At 54.3% G+C, this 26,947-nt stretch overlaps 1 protein-coding gene across 2 annotated transcripts in view; it reads left to right on the forward strand.

Annotated features, from left to right (window-relative positions):
* The window catches only part of FIGNL2 (fidgetin like 2), a 29,325-nt gene extending 2,793 nt beyond the window's left edge, over positions 1-26,532 (forward strand). The window contains exons 1-2 of one of the 2 annotated variants that reach the window (XM_069584340.1): positions 11,188-19,099; positions 21,940-26,532. In XM_069584340.1, coding sequence (XP_069440441.1) covers positions 21,951-23,921 — 1,971 coding nt within the window. In that variant the 5' untranslated portion in view covers positions 11,188-19,099; positions 21,940-21,950 and the 3' untranslated portion in view covers positions 23,922-26,532. Of the gene's footprint in view, positions 1-11,187; positions 19,100-21,939 lie in introns of those variants that run through there. The other variant, XM_069584339.1, reaches the window with a different exon arrangement.
* Positions 26,533-26,947: the final 415 nt, after the last annotated feature.

Genomic DNA, 26,947 nt, shown 5'->3' on the forward strand with positions numbered 1-26,947 from the left:
CTCCCCCACCCCCAAGTCCGGGAGGACTTTGCCCCTTCCTTTCCCCACAGACCAGCATTCTTTCTCTGCCATTATCATCCTGTTAAACAGAGAGGCCAGTCAGGATCCATATGGATCACATTAACAATTGCTTATTATCTGGGCCAGGACTGCCCCCACTCTCCACCCCCAGCTCCTACTGCTGCAGTTGCTGGACCCTTAGGAACCCAGCTTCCCCCTCCCCCACCATTGGTCAGCCAGGGATTGCAGGGGACAGCCTGATCTCCCTTACCCTCCATGTGCATTCTATTTAATTTGCTTCTTGACTTGGCTGGCTCCTCTACCCGATTTAATGAAAACTAGTTTCCCCATGGGAGCATGGCTCAGTGAAGTTCCAGGGTTGCTGAGGAGAGGGGTGGACTTCAGTTCAGATACACCTGTGGTCCAAAACACCGAGAGCCTCTGCCTTCCAGTGAACAGAGGCTGTGGGCTGCAGTACTGCAGAACACAGGACTGACCATGGGGTATACTGGTGTATTCTGCCATCTCAGCCCTGGGCTGGCCCCGCTCCCTTTTGGGAGCTGGCAGGCTAGCAAGGAAGATGAAGGCAGGAGAGACCCTGCGAGACCGTTTGGGTCCCCACTTTGTGTTTCAGTTGAAGAATCAAGAAATTCAAGAGTGGCTGCTGAGTTAGCCTTGAAAGATGAGGAGTGGAGTTTCTGTTTAAATGCATATAGCCCAAGAAGGAATGGAAGGGATCTTCAAGATAACCAGGCCTCACCCCAACCAGGCCTGGGTTCATAACTTTTTTGATTTACAGACCCCCTCAGAAGGACCGACAAAAGCCATCCCCAGAAAAATCCACGTTTATCAGTTGACACTAGACTTTGTATTCTGCCTTAAAGGGCTCTTAGACCCCCTGAACCCCATGGAGTCTGTGCGTCAAGAACCCCTTGCCTTAGTCCAGATCCCCCTGAAGGGCTGAGAGCAGAGTGAGGCCTAGAGCCCAGCATTCTTGCCCTTCACTCTGTGCTTTCTCCATGGCAGGAGGACAGGATAAGCCAAGAGACCAGGGGTATCGGATAGAACTGCTGGGCCCAACTTTGAGTGGGAAAGGTTCACCCTGCCTGGGTCAGGCTATGGGCCAGTCATCTCATCTCTGAATGTGTCACCTGGAGTGAGGAGGTCCAGGGGTTATTTTGTTTCAGAACCCACTCATCCCAAGGATGAGTGACAAGAGTCTAGCTCTTCTCTGAGCATTCTCTTAAGTGTCTTGATGAATCATAGCTAGCACATAGAACTTATGTGTATATCTTATTCTAAATATCTCATCTGTGAATTGCAACTATCACAGAGAGTAGGATACGACTGAGCAACTTCACTTTCACTTTTCACTTTCATGCATTGGAGAAGGAAATGGCAACCTACTCCAGTGTTCTTGCCTGGAGGATCCCAGGGATGGGGGAGCCTGGTGGGCTGCCATCTATGGGGTCGCACACGACTGAAGTGACTTAGCAGCATGGCACCCTCCTTGTAAGCATTTTTGTGACAGTTAAATGAGGCAGGAGCCACAAGCCTTGAGCTCCATTCTTGAAGGACTATGGGCCTGTGAGGGTCTGGTCAGAAATGCAGTGGACAGTGCTTAGGGCTATATAGATCTTCCTTGACTTATGATAGGGTTATGTCCTGATAAATGCATCATAAGTTGAAAATATTTTTAGGTCAAAAACACATTTAATACACCTAACCTACTGAACAGGCTTCCCTGGTAGCTCAGATGGTAAAGAATCCACCTGCAACATGGGAGACCTGGATTCGATCCCTGGGTTTGGAAGATCCTTTGGAGGAGGGCATGACAACCCTCCTTGCCTGGAGAATCCCATGGACAGAGGAGCCTGGTAGGCTACAGTCTATGATGTTGCAAAGAGCTGGACATGACTGAGCCACAGCACAGCACAGCACAACCTACTGAACATCATAGCTTAGCCTTGCCTACCTTACAGGTGATCAGGAATACTTACGTTAGCCTAAAGTTGGGCAAGATCATCTAAGACAAACGTATTTTATAATAGTGTTTAGTATCTCATGTTAGTTATTGAAGACTGTACTGAAAGCGAAAAACAGAATGGCTTAATGGGTGCAAAATGGTTGTGAGTGTATCACTTGTTTACCCTTGTGATGGTATCACTGACTGGGAGCTGCACCTCATTGCCACTGTCTGGCATCACAGGAGAGGATCCTACTGTGTATTACTAGTCTGGGAAAATATCAACATCCACAATTCGAAGTATAGTTTCTACTGGATGAATATCACAGCATTGTAAAGTCAAAAGGTTTTAAGTCAAACCATCATGGGTTGGGACTGTCTTTGATTACTACTGATGTTGACATTTTCCTGCTTGAGCCAGTCAAGAAGAGACTGCAATGGAGCCATCCAGGTACCTTGCTCTCTTTTCCTTTAGTACTGAGGAGGCATGGACAGTCAGCCTTTGCAGTTCACCTTGGGGACTGGTGGTGGGGTGGACAGTTCTCAGTGAATGAGAGCATTAGTCAGTGGTTTCAATCCAGCCTCCATAGGCCCCATCCCCAATTTATGATGATAATTCTTGCCTCCCACCCAAGGGCCCAACCCCTGGGCTGCAGTGATCCTGCCAGTCATCTCCAACTCTTTGTGACCCTATGGACTGCAGCACACCAGGCTTCCCTGTCCATCACCAGCTCCCAGAGCTTGCTCAAACTCACGTCCATCGAGTTAGTGATGCCATCCAACTATCTCATCCTCTGTTGTCCCCTTCTCCTCCTGCCTTCAACCTTTCCCAGCATCAGGGTCTTTCCCAATGAGTCAGTTCTTCAGGTGGCCAAAGTACTGGAGTTTCAGCTTTGGCATCAGTCCTTCCAATGAATATTCAGGACTGATTTCCCTTAGGATTGACTGGTTTGATCTCCTTACTGTCCAAGGGACTCTCAAGAGTCTTCTCCAACACCACAGTTCAAAAGCATCAATTCTTCAGTGCTCAGCCTTCTTTATGGCCCAACTCTCACATCCACACGTGGCTATTGGCAAAACTATAGCTTTGACCAAACCCTGCCACTAGACAGGTCTAATTGCTTGGACAAGTCACATACTCTGTGTCTCAACATCTTCATCTGCAGAAGGGGAATAAGAACACTGGTGAGTGAGTTTGTAGGTAACAGAGGTCTTGGTTTCACATAGTGTGTTCTTTGGCTCTGAAGTACATGCCTACCTCTGGTGACCTTTTCAGTGGCTCGGAACCCATGCAGGGAACCTCCTCGCAGGGTAGGAGGAAGGAGAAAAAGAGGACATGTATGTGAAAGTTCTGGCCCAGGGCAGGGCTTGCCCTGGATATCTTTGAAGTCCTCTCCAAAGCCGAGTCCAGGCAGTAGGGGGCTCAGGAGTGGGTGAGAGGAGAAGCAGCTTGGCTGCTACCTCTGGAGTCCCTCCAGCTCCCCTCGCTGTCTGGGAGACCCAGGCCACCTGACCCCAGCCCGCTGCTGGGATTAATCAATCGGGGATGGAGGGGAAGATGCGACAAAGAGACTACTTTTACTCTAACAAACCTGTGTCGAACACCTGCTGGGTCTTGGCACTTTGCCAGGTCCTGGGTGTATCTCCGCCAGGCTCCCAAGGGTGCCCAGCCACGGCCAGGATTCCTGGGCCCCTGATGGTCCCCACACACTCGCTGTGCACTTGAGTGGGGCTATCATGCCTCACATCTCCCGGAGCCACCCTCCGCTTCCTGTGTGGCCTGGGAGGAGCAGAGCACATCTGCAGGCAGCCCTGACCCTGTTCGCTTTGCTGCAGGCCCCTGCATGAAGCCCGGCCACACTCGCCATACACTCTGCAGGGCCCTGAGCCAGGCCTGAATACTTTATCCGGGTAGCCATTCATCCAAGGCTTCCCTGGTGGCTCAGACGGTAAAGAATCTGCCTGCAATGCGGGAGACTCATGTTCAATCCCTGGGTGAGGAAGATCCCCTGGAGAAGGGAATGTTAACCCACTCCAGTATTCTTGCCTGGAGAATTCCATGGACAGAGGATCCTGGTGGGCTACGGTCGGTCCATGGGGTTGCAAAGAGTTGGACACGACTGAGTGACTGTCACTCACTCACTCAGTCTTTCATCCAGTGAGGGTTATTTCTAACGTGGTCCCACTTTCAAGGAGGTTACAAGACAGGGACCAGTGGACAGGCCAAAGGATAGGCTGAGCTTTGAGAGCCACACTCCTGGTTTTCCTCGCATAGAAGGGAGCGCTGAGGGTGGTTGAGCTGGGAGCGGTGGACGGGCCTCAGGATGGGCTGAGGGGAGACTTGGGCAAGAGACCGGTTCCTTCACACCAGGGCCTTGCATCATCAGCAGACTCCTGAAGAGACTTCTTTTCCCCAAGGGGACCTTTCATAGGTGACAAAGGTGCTAATTTAGTGGGAATTAAAATGGCAACCCACTCCAGTGTTCTTGCCTGGAGAATCCCAGGAATGGTGGAGCCTGGTGGGCTGCCATCTATGGGGTCACACAGGGTCAGACATGACTGAAGCGACTTAGCAGCAGCAGCAGCAGCAGCAAGAAACTGGGAGAGTCCACCTGCTGCTGACTGGCCTACTGGGCCCTTGGATGCTTGAGAGTCTGAGGTGTTTGTTCTTCTTTCAGGCCAGCAGGGGGAAAAAACTAGTGAGATTTGGGTTATACTGAAAAATGACACCTCCCCACCTCATCATGTTCTTCCACACCTAGCCGGTCTGCCCGAAAGTTTCTGTCAGGGCGGAGGGCCTCCAGGGAACTCTGGCCATCAGAGAGTATCACCGCTCCCATCCATCTCCTCAGAGAGACAGTAGCCACTGGTGGCCAGTGACACTCATCCCTCTAGGAAGGGGCTCCTTTTCCAAGTGGACTTTGTCTTATGTGTGATGGCTGTTCTCCTATCTCTGTCTTCCACACTGTAGCCCTCTTTAGGCCAGAGTCTTGGGGCCTGAACCCCTTGTTGGGAGAGTAGAAACTGTCTCATAGGGGTAGGGTGGCCAGGAGTTCAGTTTTTGGACTTGCTAGGTTTGCCTATTAGACATGTAAGTGGGGATGACCCAGAAAAACTGCAAAGGAGCCCATCAACCTGCCTGGAAGTGCCCCTCCCAATAGACAGTCTCTCATGTTGAATGCCTCTACTGATGGGGAGCTCATCACTTTTAGAGAATCCACATGTTATCAGACAGCTAACATTAAGCCCCAAATCTTTCACGGCAAATTCAACTCATTTGAGGATGGTGGGAAGGGGGACAGGCGGGGAGGGGCTGCATAGAGCTGCCACTCAGAGGTGGCTTAGGTATTCAGAAATATTTGACCCCCAGAAGTCTCTCTTCCTCCAAGTAAACACTCCCCATTCCCTCATCATGGTCTGTTGCAGCTCACTGCCTACCTCTCTGATCCCTCTCCTTAGGGCTGTAACCAGGGTCTGGGGTCTCAGACCTGCAAGGACTGAGGTGCCAAAGTAAAGTATGGATAAAGTGTGGGTTTGTGGCTGAATCGGTGGGGGGGGGCAATCAAGGGAAAAGGAGCTAAAGAGGGGAGGGGGAGGCTGATGAGGGTGGTGGGAATCAACATACTGTTTCCTTAGCTGTTAGATGGGAATAACATCGGCTGCTCAAGTGAGAGGCAGAACAGCCTCTGCAGCCATACTGCCCTGGAGGGTGGCACCAAGTCCTAGCTTGGTGACCTCGACAAGTTAACTGTGCCTCAGTTTCCTCCTCTGGGAATTGTTGTGAGGATTACACCAGGTCATGTTCTTCCAGCAGTGCTTGGCTCTTGTGTTGGGATCTCAAACTGGCACAGACAGGAGTTGCCGTGGTTGTCTGGTCTGTGCCTAGCACTGTTCCCCCAACCCCAACTCCTCTTTCTCTCTCTGTTCCTGTGTCCCTGCAGATGTCAGGGCCACCCCCTTGAGGACAGCCCTGCCCACTCACACCCAGGTAGACCGGCCAGGCTGCATAGCTGGAGTTACTTAGCTTGGCTCCCCCAGGGCTGGGAAGGGAGAAGGAGCAGGCAGAGGCAGCCACTGGGGAATCCAGGGTGGGCTGCCTGGGCCTGCCCCCTTACCGCTGCTCACCAGGCGGTGGGGGCATCTGCTCTCACCAACCCCTATGCAGGAGTGGGGAGGCTATATATGGGGCCCCAGAAGGTGGGGTCACCCAGACTTTAAAGCTTAAGCTTTTTGGAGATCATGTGCCACCCAAACTGACTCAAGTCAACTTTGGATCCTAAACCAGGCTGTGGGGAGGAGGTGGGGTTTGAGATGGGGCCCTTTGTCTGCTGGGCTGAGACCCGTGGTCCACGATCCTTGAGAAGTTCATGAATGGAGCTGTATTCCAATGTTATTAGTTCCCTTTGTAGCTCCATGTTTTTAAAAGTTCTACCCCCTACAGCTTTATTAAGGTGTAACTGACCAAGTAGTCCCGGTGTATCATTTTCTAAAACTGAAGTATAATCGACATAGATCACTGTATTAGTTTCAGGTATACAGCATAATAATTTGATGTTTGTGTATATGAAGAAATGGTCACCACAATAAGTCTAGCTAACATCTATCACCATACGTCGTTACACCTTTTTCTCTCTTGTGTGTTTTTATCTTATGTATTGACAAGTAATTTTGAGAATAGGCCATGGGTTTACTAGGCTGCACAAAGGGCCTATGACTGAAAACTGGTCAAGAGGGCTGCCTAGGGACAGGAAAAGTATGGCTCAGGATGAAGTTGGGTCTGGCATGGAGGGCTCTCAAGAGGGACCTGAAGGGGCATGTGGCTTATCTAGGCAGTTTCTACAAAGGGCAGAAGAGAGGGCAGGGCCCTGGGGTTCCCCCCTTTATTGGCAGAGGAGGAGCAGGTGAGAGGTGCCCCAGGACACAGGGCAGCAGGGCCAGGGGTGAGGCTAGGACATCCAGGGAAGCTCTGGTCTGGGACTCAGTCCCCCCGCCCCCACAGTCATACCCGAAAGTGGAGGGGCCTCACACCGCAGGGCAGAACCGCCCGCCTGGGGGAGCCCAGCTGGGAGGCTGCACTTCTCTCCAAGGGGTCCCTTGTTCCACTCCTTTTGGTGCCAGAGGTCCTCCCCAGCCCCGCCTTTCCCAGGCTGAAGTGCTTGGCCAGCCCCCTTGGGATCCACGTCTGAGGAGTGCCTGGTGTGTCGCCCCCATCCCTGGCCCTCTTCCGGGCAGTCTTGAAAGCTCCACCCTTCTTCCATTGCCTTCACACTGGCCTGGGGGCATGCTGGGACATGCTAGGTCCTCACTTTCACAGTGGAGGAAACAGAGAGGTTTAGACACCTACCTCCCCATCTCAGAGGCTGACCCACTCCTCGCATCATCTGAGCCCTGAAGGAGGTGGGACTGTGACCTACAGATGGACCCCTGGGCTCAGAGACCTCCCCTAGTCCCAGGTCAGTCCAGACACCTGAATAACTCAAGTCACTAGTGCAACCAGGCCGCATTTGAGGGTCCCTGGAAGCAGCCAGTGAAGATGAGAAAAGGAGAAAGAAGGGAAGGAGTGTGTTCTGCTGTCCGGGGGGCTTGCACCATAATCCCCTCCTAGCAGTCTGTTGGGGGTACTGAATGACGTCATGAAGACCAAGACCCCGGCCCAGGATGCAATGACCTCTGGAAGATAACAGCCTGACCCTCCAGCCTTGGAAAACACAGACATAGGGTGGGCCCTCCTTCCCTTTCTGTCCTGCCCCAGGGCCCAGGAGTTGAGGTCCACCTTGATCTGCTCCAGAGCAGCTCAGGTAGTGAGAAGGGCATGTGGTGGGTGGACTGTGCTGTCCTGAAAGCAGCTATCAGCCCGAAAGATGCGCTTTCTTTGGTTTCCATGAAAACTCTATTTGCTCAATACAGTGCCTCACACCGACCTGGGAAGAAGCCCATCGGCTTTGCTGACCTTCACTGAGGGGCGAGCAGCTGATACCCTGGGACCTCCCGGAGCTGTAGGTGGTTTAAAAGAGGATGCCTATTAACCAGAATGATTTTCTGTTGCTGAAGTTTCAGGCAGCCTAAGTGAAGCAAACAAAATTGAGGCAGGTAGCGACAAACTAGGTTTTCTTTAGAGGAAGGGGCAAGGGTGATAACTGGGCCAGTTCTCCCTACCTGGTGTCTCCAGGGAGATGAACTGGGGACAGGAAACCAGTACCCCCTGCCCCATGTTTCTGGATATCTCCCAGCCCGGGGAAGGGGTGAGATTATGTGGCTGGAAGGAAAGGGCTCTGAGCATCTCCCAGCAGCTCCAGCCGCCAGAAGGGTAAGAGAAAACGTGATGGAGGCGCTGTCGGAAAGAAAGGGGTGGCAGCAGAGTAGAGCTGGAAAAGCGATCAGCAGCTCTGTGATGAGGCTGAAATTAGCCCCGGCGGCCCCAGGGCCACTCAGGAGAGAAAAAGAGCTGTCATTCATGGAGGGCAGACCCGAGGAGCTCCCCCAAAGGCAGCCAGGTCCCAGGGAGTACAGGGTGGTCCCCAAGCCCTGGGGACAGATGCCCTTCATTGGAGCTGGGAGTAGGATTCAGTCTGCTACTCATATAAAGCACTGGCTGCCCCCTGTCCTGGTCCTGCACCCCAGGACCTTCTGCAGCAGTGAGGCAAGCCTGGGAGCCATGCCCAACCTTCTCGGGGAGTAGATGGGCTGTTTGATCAGTGAGTGTGTAAATTGGGATTTTATGGCTCGCTTATTCACTGCTGGAGCTGGGGCCCCCAAATTCCTCTGTGTCCCAGAATGCTTAATTTAGTCCTGAGCTTTCCCCTGGGAGAGGACAGAGGACAGCTCTCCACAGGCCCCCTCCCCTCCTGCTGTGTCTCCTCCCAAGGCCCCAGGCTTTGTCATTGCAGGTTGAGCGGTTCAAATGTGCTAATACACTCCCTGGGGGTCGCTGGACAGTGGGACTTACCCTTCAGTGCTGTGATTGGAGGTTCATGGCAGCAGCTGGGAGTGTGTGTGTGTGTGTGTGTGCACTCACACGTGCTTGCTGTGTGCCTGTTTGAGGGGAGGGGTTTGGGGGGTGTCCATCCTGCTCAGACCACTGGGCAGAGACAAAGGATCTTCATCTAAACTGCAACAAGGATTAAGTCCAGAGCAAGCCACATGCCTACCTGGTCAAGCTGGTTAGGGAGCCCACCTGTCTGTCTTTACATCCTCTTATTACATCTTGACGTGGTGGGACTCACTCAGTGTGCACTGAATGGGTGGATGGGTGAGTGACCACAAGATGGACTGCATTTTTAACTGGGGTTGTGTGTGCTCGAATAATTCAGCATCTACAGATTCCTAAATCTCCCCCTAGGATTCCTAAGTATCCCCCCTTCCTCTCACTGCTGACACAAGGCCGGGCCTGAAGGACTGACCAGGCCTCAGGGGACACAGCTGTGACCCCCAGACTCTGTTGCCGCTGGAGACTGCTTTCACTGTGGCCAGGTTTTCCCCTGCCGGCCCCCATCTGTCCATGGCATTTGATGAGGATGAGGATGGTGGGGGAGGGGGGAGGAGTGTTGAGCCGCTGATGGGGGAAGGAAGGCGGCACAGCCTGAAGGGCCAGATGACAAACTGCCCTGTCCTGTCCTCTCCTCTTCAGCCTGCCCCTCCTCTCCAGGTGGCAGGCGGGACAGGCTGAGCTGGTGGGGAGTGCTTGGCCTAGTCAGTTGTCTGCCCTTCCTCCCTGGCTCCTGGGGAGGCTGGAGTCCTGAGCAACAGAGTCCCAAGTCCTAGGGATGTCTTACCTGGAGACCCTAAGAAATGAGACTCCATTCAAGTTCAAGAGAAGCCAGCGGAGGCTCTAGCTATCGAGGGAAGCATTCACCAGAATCGATCCCGGCTGGAATGAAAGCAGTGCTGTCCCACGGAACTTTCTGAACGCTTGTGGGTACACCACCCCATGTGACTAGTGAGTGCTTGGGGTGTGGTGAGCGCTATTGAGGAACCGAATTTTTAATTGAATTTCATTTTAGTAATATATTTTTATTTTAAAATAATAGTAAGAATACATGATTTCACTTAAAATAATTAGTATATTTTAATGAATTTACCTTTAAATAGTTCCCCATGGCGAACGGCTGTGATGTGGACTGCACAGGATTAGAGGCTGTTTTCAGAGATGGAAGCCAGGCTCCGGGGTGCAGAGCCCTTGCTGCCGGTGTGTACCTTAGGCAGGGTTCTTGCGAGTGTGCAGTGCCCTCTCCCCAGTCTGTCGGAGACCTCAGCCCCAGGGCAGATCATGTGCTCCTGTGGGTAGCTGAGTGGCCCTTAGGAGGTCCTGGCCAATGAGAGGGCCCAGTACCCAGGGACAGACCGACAGCCCAGAGTGGGGAAGGAGTGGCTTCTAGAGCTCTAGACTTTGAGGCATCTTAGAACTTCCTTGGGGGTGTCAGTCCTAGAAGGCTTCCTGGAAAAGGGAGTGGGGAGCAGGCTGGGGGTTGTGCCTCAGAGCCTAGCCGTGTGTTTGGTGCCCAGACGCCTTGGCCAAGGCTGGGAGAGGGAGGGGCTGGCAGCATAGGCTGAGAGTCCCAGCTTCCCTGCTTACTAGCTGTCATGACCTTGGGAGAATCACTCTTCTTTCTCTGAGCCTTCATTTTGTCTTCTGTAAAATGGGGAGAATGTGCCTATCTAGCAGGGAAGCTGTGAGGATAAAACTGAATGGCAGTTATTAAAAATTCTTTGCAAACACTAAAAGGCTGGTGGAGAAGGAAGGTGTACCCTCAAGGGTGCTGGGCCCCTGGCCTGGCCTCTCAAGATCACAACAGATGGTCATAGCTTGTCTGTGGCCCTGACCGCGGACACAGGCAGGGATTTCTGCACTCTCCCCTCCCCCCAGCGCGTGTGCACACACACAGCCCAGATGGGGGCCACTTGGCTGGCCTCCTGCTGTTTGGCATTTGACATATGAGGAGTCCAGGGCCAGAGCACACCCTCCACCCCAGCCACCCCCATCCCAGAGAGGAGCCAGACTGGCGGGGAGGCCTTACTACCTCAAGGAAGCAGGATCCCAAGGGCCCTGATCTCTTTACCATGTGTCCGGTGGCCTTTGATGGGAATTCCATTGCCCCTTTTGTCCCCTCTCAGAGGCCTGGCTAGGGAAAGAGAGAAGGAGGATATTTTGTAGGGGGTGGGGGGAAGCCAGGTGGGGTCCCTGGGGGCTGGGCTGAGTGCCCTTCAGCTCCAGTCAGATCAGGGCTGGGTATTTCCTCTGGTGTTCACAGACACGAATTCCCATGTCCGCTCCTGAAGAAGTTCCCTGGCTTTGCCTCTTGCCACCCTGAATAGCTGGTGTGGGCTCACATTTAGTCACCTGGATTTTTTTTTTTCTTTATTTGGACACAGAGGTACTTTCAAGCCTCTTTGGTCATTTATCCCTCTATCCATCCATCCATCTACCCATCCATCCATCTATTTATCCAGGTATCCATTAATTCATTTATCCAGGCATTCATCCATCCAGGGATCCATTCATCCACTCTACAGAGTCTATTAAGAACTTACTGTGTGCTTGGCACTGACCTAGGTTCTTGGGAAATGAAGTGAACAAAACCAAGTACCTGCTCTCATGCAACTTTCCAGCCGGTAAAAGACGATAAAGCAACAAGTAGGTCAGATTATGATGAGTACTACAGAGAGCAAGTTAGGGGGTCTGGGTCTGTTGCAATGACAGCTAAGCAGAGGCCTGGAGTGAGGGGGGGTGAGGCGTGTGGAGATCTGGGGAAACAGTATCGAGAGCACCAAGCACAGCAAGGCCAGGGCCTCTGACTGGGAGCAAAGCCAGTGTGGAGGGAGCAGTAAGGAAGCTGCTGTGTTTGGAGGGGGTGCCGCAGGGAGAGTGGCGGGAGGGGAGGCCTGCAGGTGAAGGGAAGCGGATCGGAAGGGCAAGGTTGGCCCCTGGGAGGACTCTGACTTTTATTCTCTGTGACATAGGAGACTCTGGAAGTTTCCCGGTGGAGGAATGACATGCTCAGACATATTTTCAAAGGTCCTCTGGCTGCGTGTTGAGACTGGAGAGTGGGGGACAGGGATAGGCGTGGGAGGGGAGATGGCAGGCTGCTGCCGTCCTCTGGGTGAGAGGTAGTTGCCGTTTGGAGAGATTTGGAAGCCAGGACCAGTCTGATCTGCTGGTCTGAGGTGTGAAAAGAGAGTGGTTAGAGACAACCCCACAGTTTCTGACCTGAGCACTTAGAAACGATGAGGCTGCCATTTTCTGAGGTGGGGAAGACTTGGGGTAAGGGAGTGAGAAACTCAGAAGTTTGACTGGGACATATCAGTTGTGCCCATTTAAGTGGGAGGGTCAGGGAGAAGTTGGACTATGTCAGTTGGGTGTGTGTGAGGGGAAACCAGGCTGGAGAATCCTCAGTGTACCGCCAGCGGTCAAGGCCATGAGCCTGGATGGGGTCTCCAAGAAATTAATGTGGAGAGAAGGATCCAAGACAACCCTGGGCTCAGCAAGGCTCAAAAGGGAGGGGGTGAAAGGAGGGCATGAAAGAAATAAAGGAGGAGGGGGGTGGGGCACCCAGTGAAGAAGCTTCAGGAAGGAAGGGTGATCAGCCGAGTCCAGTGCCGCTGAGCTGAGGACTGGCCCTCAGACTGACTGTCAGATTTAACAACATGCACGCAGGCAGCAGGAGTGCTGGGTGTGAAAACCTGGTTGGAGGGGGTTCAAAGTAAGAACGGGAGGGGAGGAATCAGAAATTGTAGTATAGGCATCTTTTAAATTCTTTTTGTTTGTTTTTTATTTTGGTAAAAAGCAAGCAGAGAGCAATAGGATGTAGTTGGAAGAGGATCAAGAGATTCTTTTGATCTCCCTTGACCCTGAGATGGGAGAAGGAGCAGCCTGTTTGTGGGCTGAAGAGGATGAGCGGTAGAGGGGGAGATTGATCACGCAGAAGAGGGGAGACTTGAGGGAACACAGTCCGAGCTTTGAAAGGGGATGGGATCCAGGAGCAAGAGGAAGAACAATCTCTGTTCTTGTTGCCAGGAGGGACTTTCTGTGGCTCCCCCAAAAGGCAAGGGGTCATTAGGACTGGAGTGGCCAAGGAGGATGCGTGAAGGAGGAAGGGACTGCCGTGGGCCCTGAAAGATGGGAAAGCGACGGTTGGCAGCGGGAGGCTTTCCAGTGGGTGGCCCTGGGCAAGCAAGGCCCTATAGGCCAGAATGAGCAAGCAGGGCTGTTTTCTAGGTTTCTTTTGGCTCCAACCATTGCAACCTCCTGGCATGCATCCCCTTCCTCATCTCCCTAGGCCATCCTGTCTCCCTTCCCCAGCTCCAAGTTCTCCACCATTCTCCAGCCAAGAAGCAAATTTAGGGACCCTTACCCCTTGGGATCTGCCGCTACCACCAGGCTGGTTGTGTCAGGACTGAGTCAAATGTGTAGGACACCCCGCTGGTGTCCCAGAACGGGTTGGTGTGTGGAAAATGCTCACATCTGGTGTCAGAAGGGGAGCACCGAGGTAGAGGTGTGTGAGAGAAAGGGGGCACCTGCAGGAAGAGTGTGTTTCACCCTCACGCAGGCCTCTGAGGCAAGGAGAGTGTTCAAATCTGCTGACTGCGCCCCTGGGATCTGCTCGTCAACTGATATCCTTGCCTTCCCACAGCCTGTGGGGGTGGAAACCAATGGCCAGAAGGAGGAGGCCCTCTTTCTGAGCTTGGGCAAGTGGGACCAAACCCTGGGACTCAGTTTTATAATATTTTCTTGGGTCGGGTGTTGGGCTTCCCTGGTAGCTTGGCCTGCAGTGTGGGAGACCTGGGTTTGATGCCTGGGTTGGGAAGATCCCCTGGAGGAGGGCATGGCTACCCACTCCAGTGTTCTTGGCCTGGAGAATCCCATGAACAGAGGAGCCTGGGGGGCTACAGTCCATGCGGTTACAAAGAGTCGGACACGATTGAGTGACTAAGCACAGTGGGTGGGGTGTTTGTGCAGCGAGTGATGACAGGGACTGGTCAGCACTCCCTGCTCAGCCCCGCGCTGCGCTGAGGACACACCCCAGTGCTCTCTGCCTGCAGAGACCCATTTTAGGTGCTGCTTTAACCCCCCGCCACTGCCGAAAATAGGCTTCACTGCTTCCAGAACTGATTCTTTTCTTTCTGGCTCTTTAGACTTTTCCCTCTCTTTTTTTCCTTTTAAGGTTTCTTTTTTTTTTGTATGTGAACCGTCTTCATTGAATTTGTTACAGTATTGTTTCTGTTTTCTGTTTTGCTTTTTTGGCCCCGAGGCATGTGGGATCTTAGTTCCCCAAAAGGGATGGAACGCATACCCGCTGCATTCAAAGCAGAGTCTTAACTACGGGGAAATCCCTCCCCTTCTTTCTTTCTCTTCCTTCTCTTCTTCCCTTCCTTCTTTCTTTTCCTTTCTCTTCATCCCTCTTTCTTTCCTTCTTCCTTTCTATGGACATGATCACTCTCACCTTATCTTCCCTGTTAGATGATAGAGTCATGAGGAAGGGTCACAGTCTGATCCATTTTTCCCCTCTGACAGCTGCTGCTCAGTGGCCAGCACTCTGAGGGTATTAATATATGGAAGTGTTTTCTGGCTGGATGAGAGCAAGACAGTGAACCTGCAGAAAATGGGCTCCAGCCCCTGGACGGCAGAGCTCTGTAGCTGCCTTTCAGGCCTCCTTTGGTTCATCCCCTAAGCACTTCTTGAGCCCTACCTTGTGTCTAAGGCAGGGTGCTTGGGTCCCAGCTGCGCTGGGGCTGCTCTCTGACCAGACTGGGGGAACAGCTTCCTGAGGTGGGCACAAGAGCCGAGGCAGGCGACCCGTCCTGTCCTCCAGAGTCCCCTGCGTGTCCTCCCTGTCCTCCCCTCTTGCAGTAACTGGGGGTTGGCACGAGGTGGGGTCAGGGCCCAGTGGATGGGAGAACAGTCCCCTTCAAGCTCTGCCAGGCAGCTAGAGAACCACTGCACCCCCCAGCCCCCCAACCACCACCACCCAGGGCACCAGTTGTGAGCAGGAGACAAAAAGCCGGCACAAAAGGCCTGTGGGAGCCGTGGCGGATAGATTAATGAGATTTCCATACGAGGCCGACAATAGGATTCTCCACTCCAGCCCCTTTGTCCCAGGCTGCGGTAATGGAGCCCGAGGAGCTGCCCCAGGAAGGCGACATCCACACGGGCCCTTGTCCTCACACGCCTGGAGCTCCAGCACAGCTGCCCCTCCTTCTGGCCCTGCCCCCAGCCCCATGGCTGAGGGAACTCTGAACCAGAGAAACTCTGAGTAGGGAAGGGGTGTTACAGGCCTTCTGAGGGAGTTGGAGGGGTGTATTGGCGTCCCTTCCATCTCAGCCTGTATAAAAGTTCCTAGTGAGAGAAAGTTTGCTGTCTACCATCTATACGGTCTCACTTGACAGCTGAAGAAAGTGAGCCTTGGAGAGGTTAGGTGTCTTGCCGGTGGACACACAGGGACCGCTCAGGGTATCTGCTGCCTCTTGATGCCACAGTGGGGGCGGAGGAGCGTCAGAGACCTGCGTGAGGGAGAAACACACTCCTCCTGCCGGTGCCCCCTTTCTCTCACACACCTCTACCTCGGCGCTCCCCTTCTGACACCAGATGTGAGCGTTTTCCACACACCAACCCGTTCTGGGACACCAGCGGGGTGTCCTACACATTTGACTCAGTCCTGACACAACCGGCCTGGTGGTAGTGGCAGATCCCAAGGGGTAAGGGTGGCCCCACAAGACTGACCCCTTTAGGCACCAGCCACACATCCAGGCTGTTACCAGTGCTTCTGGCTGATAGGTGTAAATCAAGAGGTTCCTACCCTCTTCTCGGATTGATGAATTTGCTAGAATGGCTCACAGATCTCATGAAACCAGTTTTCTTACTAGATTATCAGCTTATTATAAAAGGATATAAGTCAGAAGCAGCCAGATGGAAGAGATGCACAGGGCAGGCATGTGGGAAGATGCCCAGAGCTTCTATGCCCTCTCCCAGCAGCCCCCCAACCACTCCTCCCCAGAAGCTCTCCCAACCCCATCTAATGACTAAACCATTGGCCACTGGTGATTGAGCTCAATCTCCAGCCCCTCTCCTTTTCCTTGGAGGTGGGGGGTAGTGTATGTGTGGGGAGTGCTGAAGGGTCCAACCCTCTAATCATGGCCGGTTCCTCTTGCCACCAGCCTTCATCCTTAGGTTTCCTAGGAGCTTTCCAAAACCCCTCATTAATACAAACTCAAGTGTGGTTGAAGGGGGCTTGTTATGAATAACAAGACACTCATTTCATCTTTATTGCTCTGAAGCTATTTCAGGAACTGAGGACAAGAGACCAGATATTATGAAGGATGCTCCTGTCGCGCTTATGCTTAGGAGATTCCAAGGGTTTGGGGAGCTGTGAGCCAGGAGGAGTGGATAAAGACTACATAATACATTTCCTTTTAAAAAAGATTTGGTTTTGGCTCTGCTGGGCCTTTACTGTTGCATTGGGCTTTCCTCTAGTTCAGCAAGCAGGGGCCGCCTTCTAGCTGCAGGGCATGGGCCTCTCACTTTGGTGGCTCCTCTTGTTGCAGAGCAAAGGCCCTAGAGCTTGCAGGCTTCAGCAGTTGCAGCACGCAGGCTCAGTAGTTGTGGCTCGAGGGCTCCAGAGCCCAGGCCTAATAGTTGTGACACTCGGGCCTAGGTGCTCCGAGGCATGTGGGATCCTCCTGGATCAGGGATTGAACCTGTGTCCCTTGCATTGGCAGGTGGATTCTTTACCACTGAGCCACCAGGGAAACCCTACATATGTATTTCTTACTGTAAATTACACTACCACAGCCTGTGTCAGGCCTGATGCTGTGTCCTGGGCCTGGTCCACAGGGATGGGAGAGGCCCATGAGGGCCGAGATCAGTGCACTGAGTGCCTTGGCCATTTGTGAAGGCCCAGACACTCCCTCTTTGATCCTGGAAGACCTTGCAAATGAGGAGGAGGATTTATAGAATTCTTTTCTCCTCTTTCATCCAACAATCCTTTCTGTTACTATTTATTGATCACCTATGAGTTAGAAGGACTGGACTCTGTGTGGAGTCATGCAGAGTTCCAGCCTTCAAGAGTCCACAGACAAAAAGCTTAAGTGACATTTTCTCAACAGAGCCCCAGCCACCCCCAGTGAAGGCCACAGCCTCAAATAAGGAACTGTCTGCCCAGCCTAGGGGCGTGGATGCTTATCAGATGACCAGTGTGCTGGGAAAGGACAGCTCTCCTTGGGCTGCTTTGCAGTGAGAGGACGCACATTCTCCTGCCTGTGGGGGTGGGGTGACTGGGGCTCCCCAGGGGAAAATTGCAGGTTTGAAGTGTAAATGAGCAGCTCTTTGAGGTGTAGCCACATTTCCGAGCAAACACAGAAATGTTTCCATAGGGCCAAGGGAATGGGCCTTGGAGGCTGGGCCTTGGAGGCTGGGCCGTGTCAAGGCCTCAGGCTCTTCCCTGGCTGTAAGTACCAAGGACTGGACCAGGGAGCCAGTGCAACCAAGAGGTATGGGCCTGGGGTCTGTACTTAACACTGCTGGGGTCTGAATCGTGCTCCCCTTGGTACAAGCTGGGTGACCTTAGGATGTACCAATTTCTCTGTACCTCAGTCACTTCACCTGCCAAATGGGGATTGAGACAATAGTATTTCTCATGAGGCTCTTATGAGGGCTACACCAGATAGCGCATAAAGCAGAGTGGGGGCTGGCTCTCCCCCAGTGGGGACAGTGGGGAACCAGCATAAGGACCAGTCTGTTAAATTAGAGCTGGAAGGAACCTCCCTCACAGAGCACTCTCCACATTCCCCCAACCTCAAGAAGTGACTTGTTCAGGTTCACTCTGCAAGGTTGGGCCCCTGCTCAGGTTTCTAACTGTAATATTTATCATACTCCTTTGTACCAGACTCAGGATTCTGTATTTATGTATTTGGCCACGTCAGATCTGGGCTCTCCAGTTGTGGTGCTTGGGCTCAATAGTTGCACTGTGTGGGCTTATTTGCCCCAAGGGATGTGGGATCTTAGTTCCCTGACCAGGGATCGAACCCTTGTCCCCTGCATTGCTAGGCAGATTCTTTAACCATTGGCCCATCAGAGAAATCCGTATTTATCTTTTTAAATTCTCATGGCCACTGTGCAGGGCAAATGTTCTATTGTTTTTTAACAGATGGAGAAATTGAGCTTCAGTGACGTCCGGCAGTCGGCCCAGCCTAACACTGTAAGGGTCAGAGCCTCGATTCAAATCCAGTTCTCTGATTCAAAACCCACATTTTCCTTCAAGTCCCTGGGGCATGTCTTAATGTCTAGCTCAGCTGATATAGGGACCAGAGTATGCCCTATGAACCTGGGGAGGAGGTGGGGTACCTCTTCAGAGAAGATCCCTCCTGCTCCTGAGGGAAGCAGACCACCAAAAGGCCCCCGCCTCTCTGTGAGAGGAGAGGGCTGTAACTGGCCTGAGGGCACGGACAGGGAGACAGCATGCTCCGCCTGCTCTCACTGCAGATAATATCATGCAGGTAGATGGTGATGCTTCTGGGAAGAATGGAGGAGGAGGACAGGAGAGATGGGCTGGTAGTCAGTGGAGGGCTTAGGGTCAAGGAAGTCTTTCTGAAGCTGGGAAAGAATTAAGCTTGCTGTGAGGGCAGAGCCGGGGCATGGTAGTGGGGAAGGTCAATTATGGAGCAAGGTCCCAGCCTAGGCTGGAGAGGTTGAGCTTGAGAGGTTGAGCTTGAGAGACCCTCAGGCCTCCTAGTCTCTAAAATGGATGCTGATGTAGATAAAGGTGAAAACAGAAGGCCGGAGGTGATGGAGATGTGTCCCCAGCTACAATGGAAGGGAACTGCCTGGAGCAGAAGGCCTGTGTCTAAGCAGATTGAGGGTAGAGATCAAGTGGGTAGGATGAGCTGCAGGGGCTGGGCAACCTCAGAAGGGGCTGAGTGCAGAGCAGATGAGATAGATGGGTGTGGAACCGGCAGGACAGGTTTAGAGGGCCAGAGGTAGTGGGTTTCTGGAGTCCACAAGGACTGAGGTGGGAGTGATTCAGTGCGGACCACGGTCTGGAGAGTGCGGACCTGAGTGAAGACCACTGCCAGCCAGGGCAGGAGCTGGTGAGAGGGGCTGGGAAGATACCCCATGACGCCGAGGAGGAGCAGCAGATCTGGCAGGTGAAGGAAATGCGTGTGAACAAGCCCAGACCCAGAGTCTTCTTTGCTGTATCTGTGTCTGTCCTTCTGGGAGGGACCACCTTTCCTTCCAGCATGCCCGGTTAATAAGGTTCAGGGAGAGTGCTCTGTCAGGTCAAATCTCTTTTCTCTATGTTAAGGAGCCAAAGCATATGTAATAATCAACAAAACAACAAAAAGCAGGTTTTGGGCCCATGTCGTAACACAATCTGTACAATTCTGACGTTACCACGTATGACCCTGCAACGGGAACCACCTGAGATTTCTGATGTCCCAGGAAATTATCTCCCTTGACAACAGGTGAAGTCTCTTTTCTTTGGCAACCCCGCAGCAGGAGCTGCACACGTGCCTCCCTCACACGCCGCCCGCCCCCCACCCCTCAGTTCTGCTGTCTCTGCTTGCTCTCTTGCCACTGGTGGCCAGGAGCACCTCTCAGATGGAGGTGAAACAACCCTTAAGAACTCCCCTTTAGGGACGTCCCTGGTGGTCCAGTGGTTAAGACTGGGCGCTTCCAATGCAAGGGACGTGGGCTGGATCCCTGACCGGGGAACTAAGATCCCACATGCTGTGCAGTGCAGCCAAAACAAACAAAAAAACCTCTTTTAAAGCTCTACTATCTATGGCTCACGCCTTCCCTAGGGCGTGGGGATGAGGGTAAACGGTTTTATTTTCAAAGACTGACCTCACCTCACTGATGTCAGGTCAGTCATAAGAGGTGGTGCAGTCAAGCTACTACAAGTAAGGGCAATTGCTGAGAAGCAATCTGATAATTTTCAAACTCTTCTTGTACCACTGCCCCCACATATACCCACTTCCAGGGTTCTGGTGCCCCAGCAGTTCTTGGTACTCCCCCGAGGCTTGCAGTGTATGGTTATATAGGTTGTGCACTGCACATAAGTCCTACTTCTAAAGGGGCACAGGTCACATCATAGACACAGATTTGTTTTATCACAGTTTCTCAGAAGGTGGCGGTAAGGCGTCTTGAGGTGGGGAAGAGGGCATATGAGCTATTCCAGCCCTAGCTTTCTCAGTGCACTGTGCTCCGAGTCTTTGAACTGCTGGAATCCTCTAGCCTGTCAGGTCAACTTGGCCTCTCACCCTTCAAGTTCCAGTAAAGACACCCTTCAAGTTCCTCCCTGGCGAGGCCTTCTTGACTAGGCACAATATGCTCCCCGGAGCCCCAGAACTCTGGACGCACACCTCTGATTTTCCACCTCATAAAGGATGTCGTCTCTTCTGGCTGAAACATCATATTCACTTTTCAATCTGCTCCCATGCCTGGCACAGCTTTTAGTTATGTGCTCAGTAAAATTCCGGAGAAGGCAATGGCACCCCACTCTAGTACTCTTGCCTGGAAAATCCCATGGATGGAGAAGCCTGGTAGGCGCTAAGAGTCGGATACGACTGAGAGACTTCCCTTTCACTTTTCACTTTTATGCACTGGAGAAGGAAATGGCAACCCACTCCAGTGTTCTTGCCTGGAGAATCCCAGGGACGAGGGAGCCTGGTGGGCTGCCGTCTATGGGGTTGCACAGAGTTGGACACAACTGAAGTGACTTAGCAGCAGTAAAATTCTGTTGAAGCAAGAATATTGACCTGTAAGCTTAACTTATCAAAAGCTTAGGACTGAGAAATAATCATTAGCAAAAACTGTCTGGAATGTCATGGGCCCAGTTAGTCTTTGAGCAGTTATTTTCAGATCAAGCAAACAAATTGGAGCCATACAGTTGGAGAGTACTGTTCCCTAGGCCTTGAATACCTTTTACCAGTTTGGCCCACGCCTGGACTGGTGCTGAGGGACAGTGTATGAAATAAATACTTCTGCAGTGTTTACATCATGACTACCTAAGAGGCTGTTTCCTGAGGTCCATGAAAAAAAGTTCTATGATCTCTATGCCAGGAATATTTTCGCTTGTTTTGAGTATGACTGTGTTTTATTTAGCAGAGTTATTTGGTTCCTGGGAAGTGCAGATAAACTTGTGACCAACTTTCTGTTTTGTAATATTCATTTTTATTCATTCGGCTGTGCTGGGTCTTAGTTATGACACACAGGATCTTCGTTGCCACAAATGGGACCTTTTGTTGAAGCATGCGATCTCTTAGGTGAGATATGTGGGACCTAGTTCCCTGACCAGGGACTGAACTCAGGCCCCCTGCATTGCGAGTCTTAGCCACTATACCACCAGGGAAATCCCATTTCTATGATGGGCACTAACTTTGTCCCATCTTCTCCAGAAGACATTTATGTTTATTCGAAACAACCTTTTTGTATTGCGGTGAAACATTCTGGGAATGAGGCAGGTGACAGCACCTGCTCTGGGTATGCAACCATCTCAGGCAGAGTTGGGTCTGGAACCCAGGTACTCTAACTCCATCAGGCAGATACAAGAAACCACGTGGAAAGGAAGTGATGCTTCTGGGTCAGCCTCTGGGGTTTCCCAGGGACAGTGAGACTCTGCCACAGACACCATCCTTCACTACAGTAGGTCTGAAAGTGAGGACCATGTGTCCTCTAGAGTGGATGGCTGGAGGCACCAGGACAAAATAGTCATTGCCTAGGTGAGGTTAGGACTGAAAAAAACATCATTTTCAGATGCATCTTGGTTCTGAGAAAGTATTTTCAGACAACTTTAATAGTGGGACAAGACAAATACGGTGATTTTGGTGCCTGAAGATGGCCCGGGTAGGGTGGAACGCTGTGAGTGGATGCGGGAAAACCAGCCTGTCCCAAGCTATGGTTTAAGAAGGTCCGCCTGCGGCTGGCAGTCGGTGGGGCCTTAGAGGCTCTTCAGGATCTCACTAGCCGCTTCTCTTGCCTGCAGCTCTGTCGAAGATGCACTGGACACCGGAACACGCCCAGCCCCTCAACCAGTGGCCAGAGCAGCACCTGGACGTCTCCTCCACCACCCCGTCGCCGGCCCACAAGTTGGAGTTGCCCCCTGGGGGTCGCCAGCGCTGCCACTATGCTTGGGCACACGACGACATCTCTGCCCTCACTGCCTCCAACCTCCTCAAGCGCTACGCCGAGAAGTACTCGGGGGTCCTGGACTCGCCCTACGAGCGCCCCACCCTGGGCGGCTACGGCGACGCCGCCTTCCTCAACGGCGCCAAGGGGGACCCCGAACCCTGGCCGGGGCCAGAGACTCCTTACCCCCTGGCCTCGCTCCACGAGGGGCTCCCGGGAACCAAGTCGGGCAGTGGGGGCGGCTCTGGGGGTCTCGGCGGTTCCCCGGTTTTAGCCGGGAACCTGCCTGAACCCCTCTACGCCGGCAACGCGTGCGGGGGCCCGTCGGCGGCGCCGGAGTACGCGGCGGGCTACGGCGGGGGGTACCTGGCGCCGGGTTACTGCGCGCAGACAGGCGCCGCGCTGCCCCCGCCGCCCCCGGCCGCGCTCCTGCAGCCCCCGCCCCCGCCGGGCTACGGCCCCTCGGGATCTCTGTACAACTACCCCGCAGGGGGCTACGCCGCGCAGACGGGTTACGGGGCCCTCCCGCCGCCGCCCGCTCCGCCCCCGGCCCCCTACCTGACCTCCGGTCTGGCGGCGCCCACGCCCCTGCCCACGCCGGCCCCACCCCGGCCGTCACCCGCCTCCTACGGTTTCCAGGGGGTAGCGGAGGCCGGGGTGTCGCTGAAGCGCAAGGCTACGGACGAGGGAGCCGAAGGCCGCTACCGCAAGTACGCCTTCGAGCCCGCCAAAGCCCCGGCGGCCGACGGCGCCTCGTACCCCGCCGCGGACAACGGCGAGTGTCGGGGCAACGGGTTCCGGGCGAAGCCGCCAGGAGCGGCGGAGGAGGCGTCAGGCAAGTACGCTGGTGGCGTCCCCCTCAAAGTCCTGGGCTCCCCCGTCTACGGCCCGCAACTTGAGCCCTTTGAGAAGTTCCCGGAGCGGGCCCCGGCGCCGCCTCCCCGCGGGGGCTTCGCGGTGCCGTCAGGAGAGCCTCCTAAAGGTGTAGACCAGGGGGCTCTGGAGCTGGCGACCAGCAAGATGGTGGACTGCGGACCGCCGGTGCAGTGGGCGGACGTGGCGGGCCAGGGCGCGCTCAAGGCGGCGCTGGAGGAGGAGCTGGTGTGGCCATTGCTGAGGCCGCCCGCCTACCCCGGCAGCCCGCGCCCGCCGCGGACGGTGCTGCTCTTCGGACCGCGGGGCGCTGGCAAAGCGCTGCTGGGCCGCTGCCTGGCGACGCAACTAGGCGCCACGCTACTGCGCCTGCGCGGAGGCACGCTGGTCGCGCCGGGCGCTGCCGAAGGCGCGCGCCTCCTTCAGGCCGCCTTCGCGGCTGCGCGCTGCCGCCCGCCCGCGGTACTCCTCATCAGCGAGCTGGACGCGCTGCTGTCCGCCCGGGACGACGGCACGGCCGCCGCAGGCGCGCTGCAGGCGCCGCTCCTGGCCTGTCTGGACGGCGGCTGCGGTGCGGGAGCCGACGGCGTGCTGGTCGTGGGCACCACTTCGCGGCCCGCGGCCCTGGACGAGGCAACCCGCCGGCGCTTCGCTCTCCGCTTCTACGTGACGCTGCCCGACGGCCCGGCCCGCGGGCAGATCCTGCAGCGGGCGCTGGCCCAGCAGGGCTGCGCGCTGAGCGAGCGGGAGCTGGCCGCCTTGGTGCAGGGCACCCAGGGCTTCTCTGGGGGCGAGCTGGGGCAGCTGTGCCAGCAGGCGGCGGCCGGGGCGGGCCTCCCGGGTTTGCAGCGCCCCATCTCCTATAAGGACATGGAGGCAGCGCTGGCCAAGGTGGGCCCTAGGGCCTCACCCAAGGACTTGGACTCGTTCGTGGAGTGGGACAAAATGTACGGTTTCGGACACTGATGGCGCACCAGGAGGCCGAGGGAGCTGCCGCCCACTACCGGCCCCTCGGTTGTGAAGGGTCTTCTTTAACCCCACCGGGCTGGGCTGGGGCGTGCCGGAGTGAGGGGGGTGGGGTGAGGGAGCGGAGGGGGCTGCCGGTGGATTTTTCTTTTTCCCGTGGGAAGGAAAATGCTTGTGCTAGGCAGAGAGATGCCGTATGAGCTGTGTACTCAGGTTTTTCCTATTTATTGTGGACGGGAAGCTCGCCGTCTCTGCCCCGCGGAAGACTGGCCCCGGGGCCTAGGGAACTCCTGCGCTCTCGCCACAATCCTTTTGTCTCCTCGCCGTCTGAATGGCTCCCTCCCCCTTCTCCTCGTCTCCCTTTCTCTGCTTCTGGTGGTTTTCTTTCTCCGTCGCTTTGTCACTGACCATACACCCTTCTCTCGCTCCCCGGCTCCGGCCCTGATTCCCTTTTGCTCCTCCCCGCTCTGTGTCTCATCTGTCACCTTCAGTGCTTCTGTTTCTATCCCTTGCTCTCCAGCCTCTCTGTGTCTTGGTCCCTCTCCCTGCCTTCTGTCCCTCACATTCCAAGACTGCAGTGTCCCTTTGCAGAAGATCTGGAGGTTAAGGGGCTGAGGAAGAGGGGGTTCCCTTCACCCCTCATCCCTCATCCAGCTGAAACCTTAGGTCTGTGGGAGTCAAGCAAAAAAGAAAAACACCCAATGAAGGGGTTTTTGTTGTTTTTGAGGAGGAAAATTCCAGAAATGTAGCTTGTTTAATATTTTAGGCCTCTTATTTTTGTAAGATGGGTAGAATTTGCTGTTTTTCTTTTGATGACTCAGGAAGAAACTGACCTCAGAAAGAATGTTAGATTTTGGCTGCTTTCCTGTGTGTGTTCCCCCCACCCCCAGCCCATCAACTCCTTCAGCCCTAGGGAAGCAGATTCTCTCAGAAGACTCAGAAAGTGAGACCTGAGGGGAAGAGGGGAGGAAGTCCGAGAGGCCACACTCCAACCCCTGCGCTTCTTGGGACAGAAGCAGAATGTATTGCAGGGGCCTCCTCCTCAGGGCCAAGGTTGTAGGCAGAGGTGATGAGGACTGAGTTGTGGCATTTGGAAGGAGGTAGGTCTTGCTCCCTTCCTGCTGCTCTTCCTGTAGGCGCCACCCCTCAGCTGAGTAGCATGTTTTGTGTGCAGGGTTGGTTATCCAGAGTTGGGATGCCCTTGCCCACTGCCTGCCCCAGACCTAGCAGGTAGGCTGAGAGGGCCCAAATGGGAAGATGACCCGGGTCGAAAGTCCCCAGAGAGGTCATCCCACCTGGTCCCTGTCTAGGCAGAGGTCTCCTGTACCTTCTGCTAAGAAGATTTCCTCCGGAGGGAAAGTAGTCTGGCTACAGGTCTGATTGGGCACAGAGTTCATTGCAGACTCAGCCTCCATGGTCTGCTGGGAGGCTTTGAGGAGGGGTGAGTGAGTGGCCGTGCATGCAGGAGAAGGTTCTGAGGGGACTCTTGCCTCTCCTGTTCTCTTAGTGTCCTAGGTCTGGGGCTCCAGGGGCTATGAGAGGGTGGAGGAGATGGGCAGCTGTGTTCCCCTGAATAAACATTGGACTTTTATTCTCAGTCCCACCCAAACTCTCCACCAGAAGCCCAGGCTTAGGCACCCTTCTTTGTGAGAACTGTATTCTTCTTCCCACCAACTTTCCTATGATGGGGCTTTGGAGTATTTTGTACCCCCCCTCTGTTGGGGAGCCCATTTCACAACTCTGACCTTTGGTCCAGAGGTGGGGGCACAAGCCACCACCCCACTTCTCTCTCCCACCACCCTAGCCTGCCTTGTTTCCCACCACCTTGACAGCTCCTGGAGTGTCTCCCACCTCCCACTCCCAGCTGGAAGGAAGTCCAAGGGGATGTTTCAGGTGCCAAGGTGCTGAGGGTCTGTGCTGGCCTAGGAGTGCTAACAGGAAAGCTGCTCTGTTTTCTCTTCCTCCCTGCCTTGGTCCCTGACCTTCCTTGTGCTCCTTGGAGCTGGCTGACTGAAGGGCTACGGTGCCTCAAAAGCAGTGGGTGCAGGGTCTTGGCTGTGAGAAGCCCATGGGGGGAGCAGCAAGTGAGCAGGTTCTCTCAGGTGTGTGTATGTATGGGGGGGGGTGGGGGGGATGGAGGGCATTGGGGAGGGGGTTTGGGATCTCAGCCATCCCTTCAAGAGGCAGACAGCTCTGGGGGTTGGGGGGAGGAGCTCACTGACCGAGACCCAGGGCCCCCACCGCCTCCTCTACTGGCCTTGGGGAGCTTTGCACAAGGAGACAGCCCCCAGTCTACTAGCACCTACCTCATGGGCACTGGGGCGAGTGGGAGAAGGGCAGGTCCAGCTCTGGCAATGCTGGGGGGGGGCATACCAAAGAATCCAGGGGCAGGGATGGGGGGAGGGCGGCTGGCTCTCTTCTTCCTTGACCCACGTTGGGGTTGAGGTCCTCCCCTCCAGCTGTAACCATTTCTACCTCATGTTGATGCGTGTTGTACATGGATATATTTATCTCCTGTCTGATGACGCTCTGCAGTTCGGTCTGTCTACCTCAGAAGAGACTGTATTTTAAAAGAAAAAGTATGACACAGTATTAAAGCGATGATACGTGGTTTCCAGAGGATTTCTTGGGGGCAGCAGGATGTGGGGAGCCCTCTGGGAAATGCCTGGGCTTCCAGGTCTGCTGGTGCCACAGATGTGGCTCTGTGGGTGTGTTTGTTTCTTCAGCAAAACATGACCATTCCTGTTACTCTGGCACTGTTGAGTGCCTACCACATAAGTGAGACCACCAGGGGGGAAAACCCCTCGATAGGGAAGGCCTGCCTGCAATTCTGAGCTCCCAGAGGCTCAGTGTTGGGGCTGACTTAACAGCTTCTGAAGCATTAGGGATGAAGGGCTCGTGTGTTTGCCGAGTGAGTGAGTGGGTGAATGAATAGATGAGTGCTGAAGAGGAAGTTTCACTTAGAGCCTGGCCAGCAGCCCTTGGCCAGAGCTAGGATCATCCTTGGATGAAGGGAAAGGGGACAG

The sequence above is a fragment of the Ovis canadensis genome, chromosome 3, assembly GCF_042477335.2.
Source record: "Ovis canadensis isolate MfBH-ARS-UI-01 breed Bighorn chromosome 3, ARS-UI_OviCan_v2, whole genome shotgun sequence".
NCBI classification, from domain to species: domain Eukaryota; kingdom Metazoa; phylum Chordata; class Mammalia; order Artiodactyla; family Bovidae; genus Ovis; species Ovis canadensis.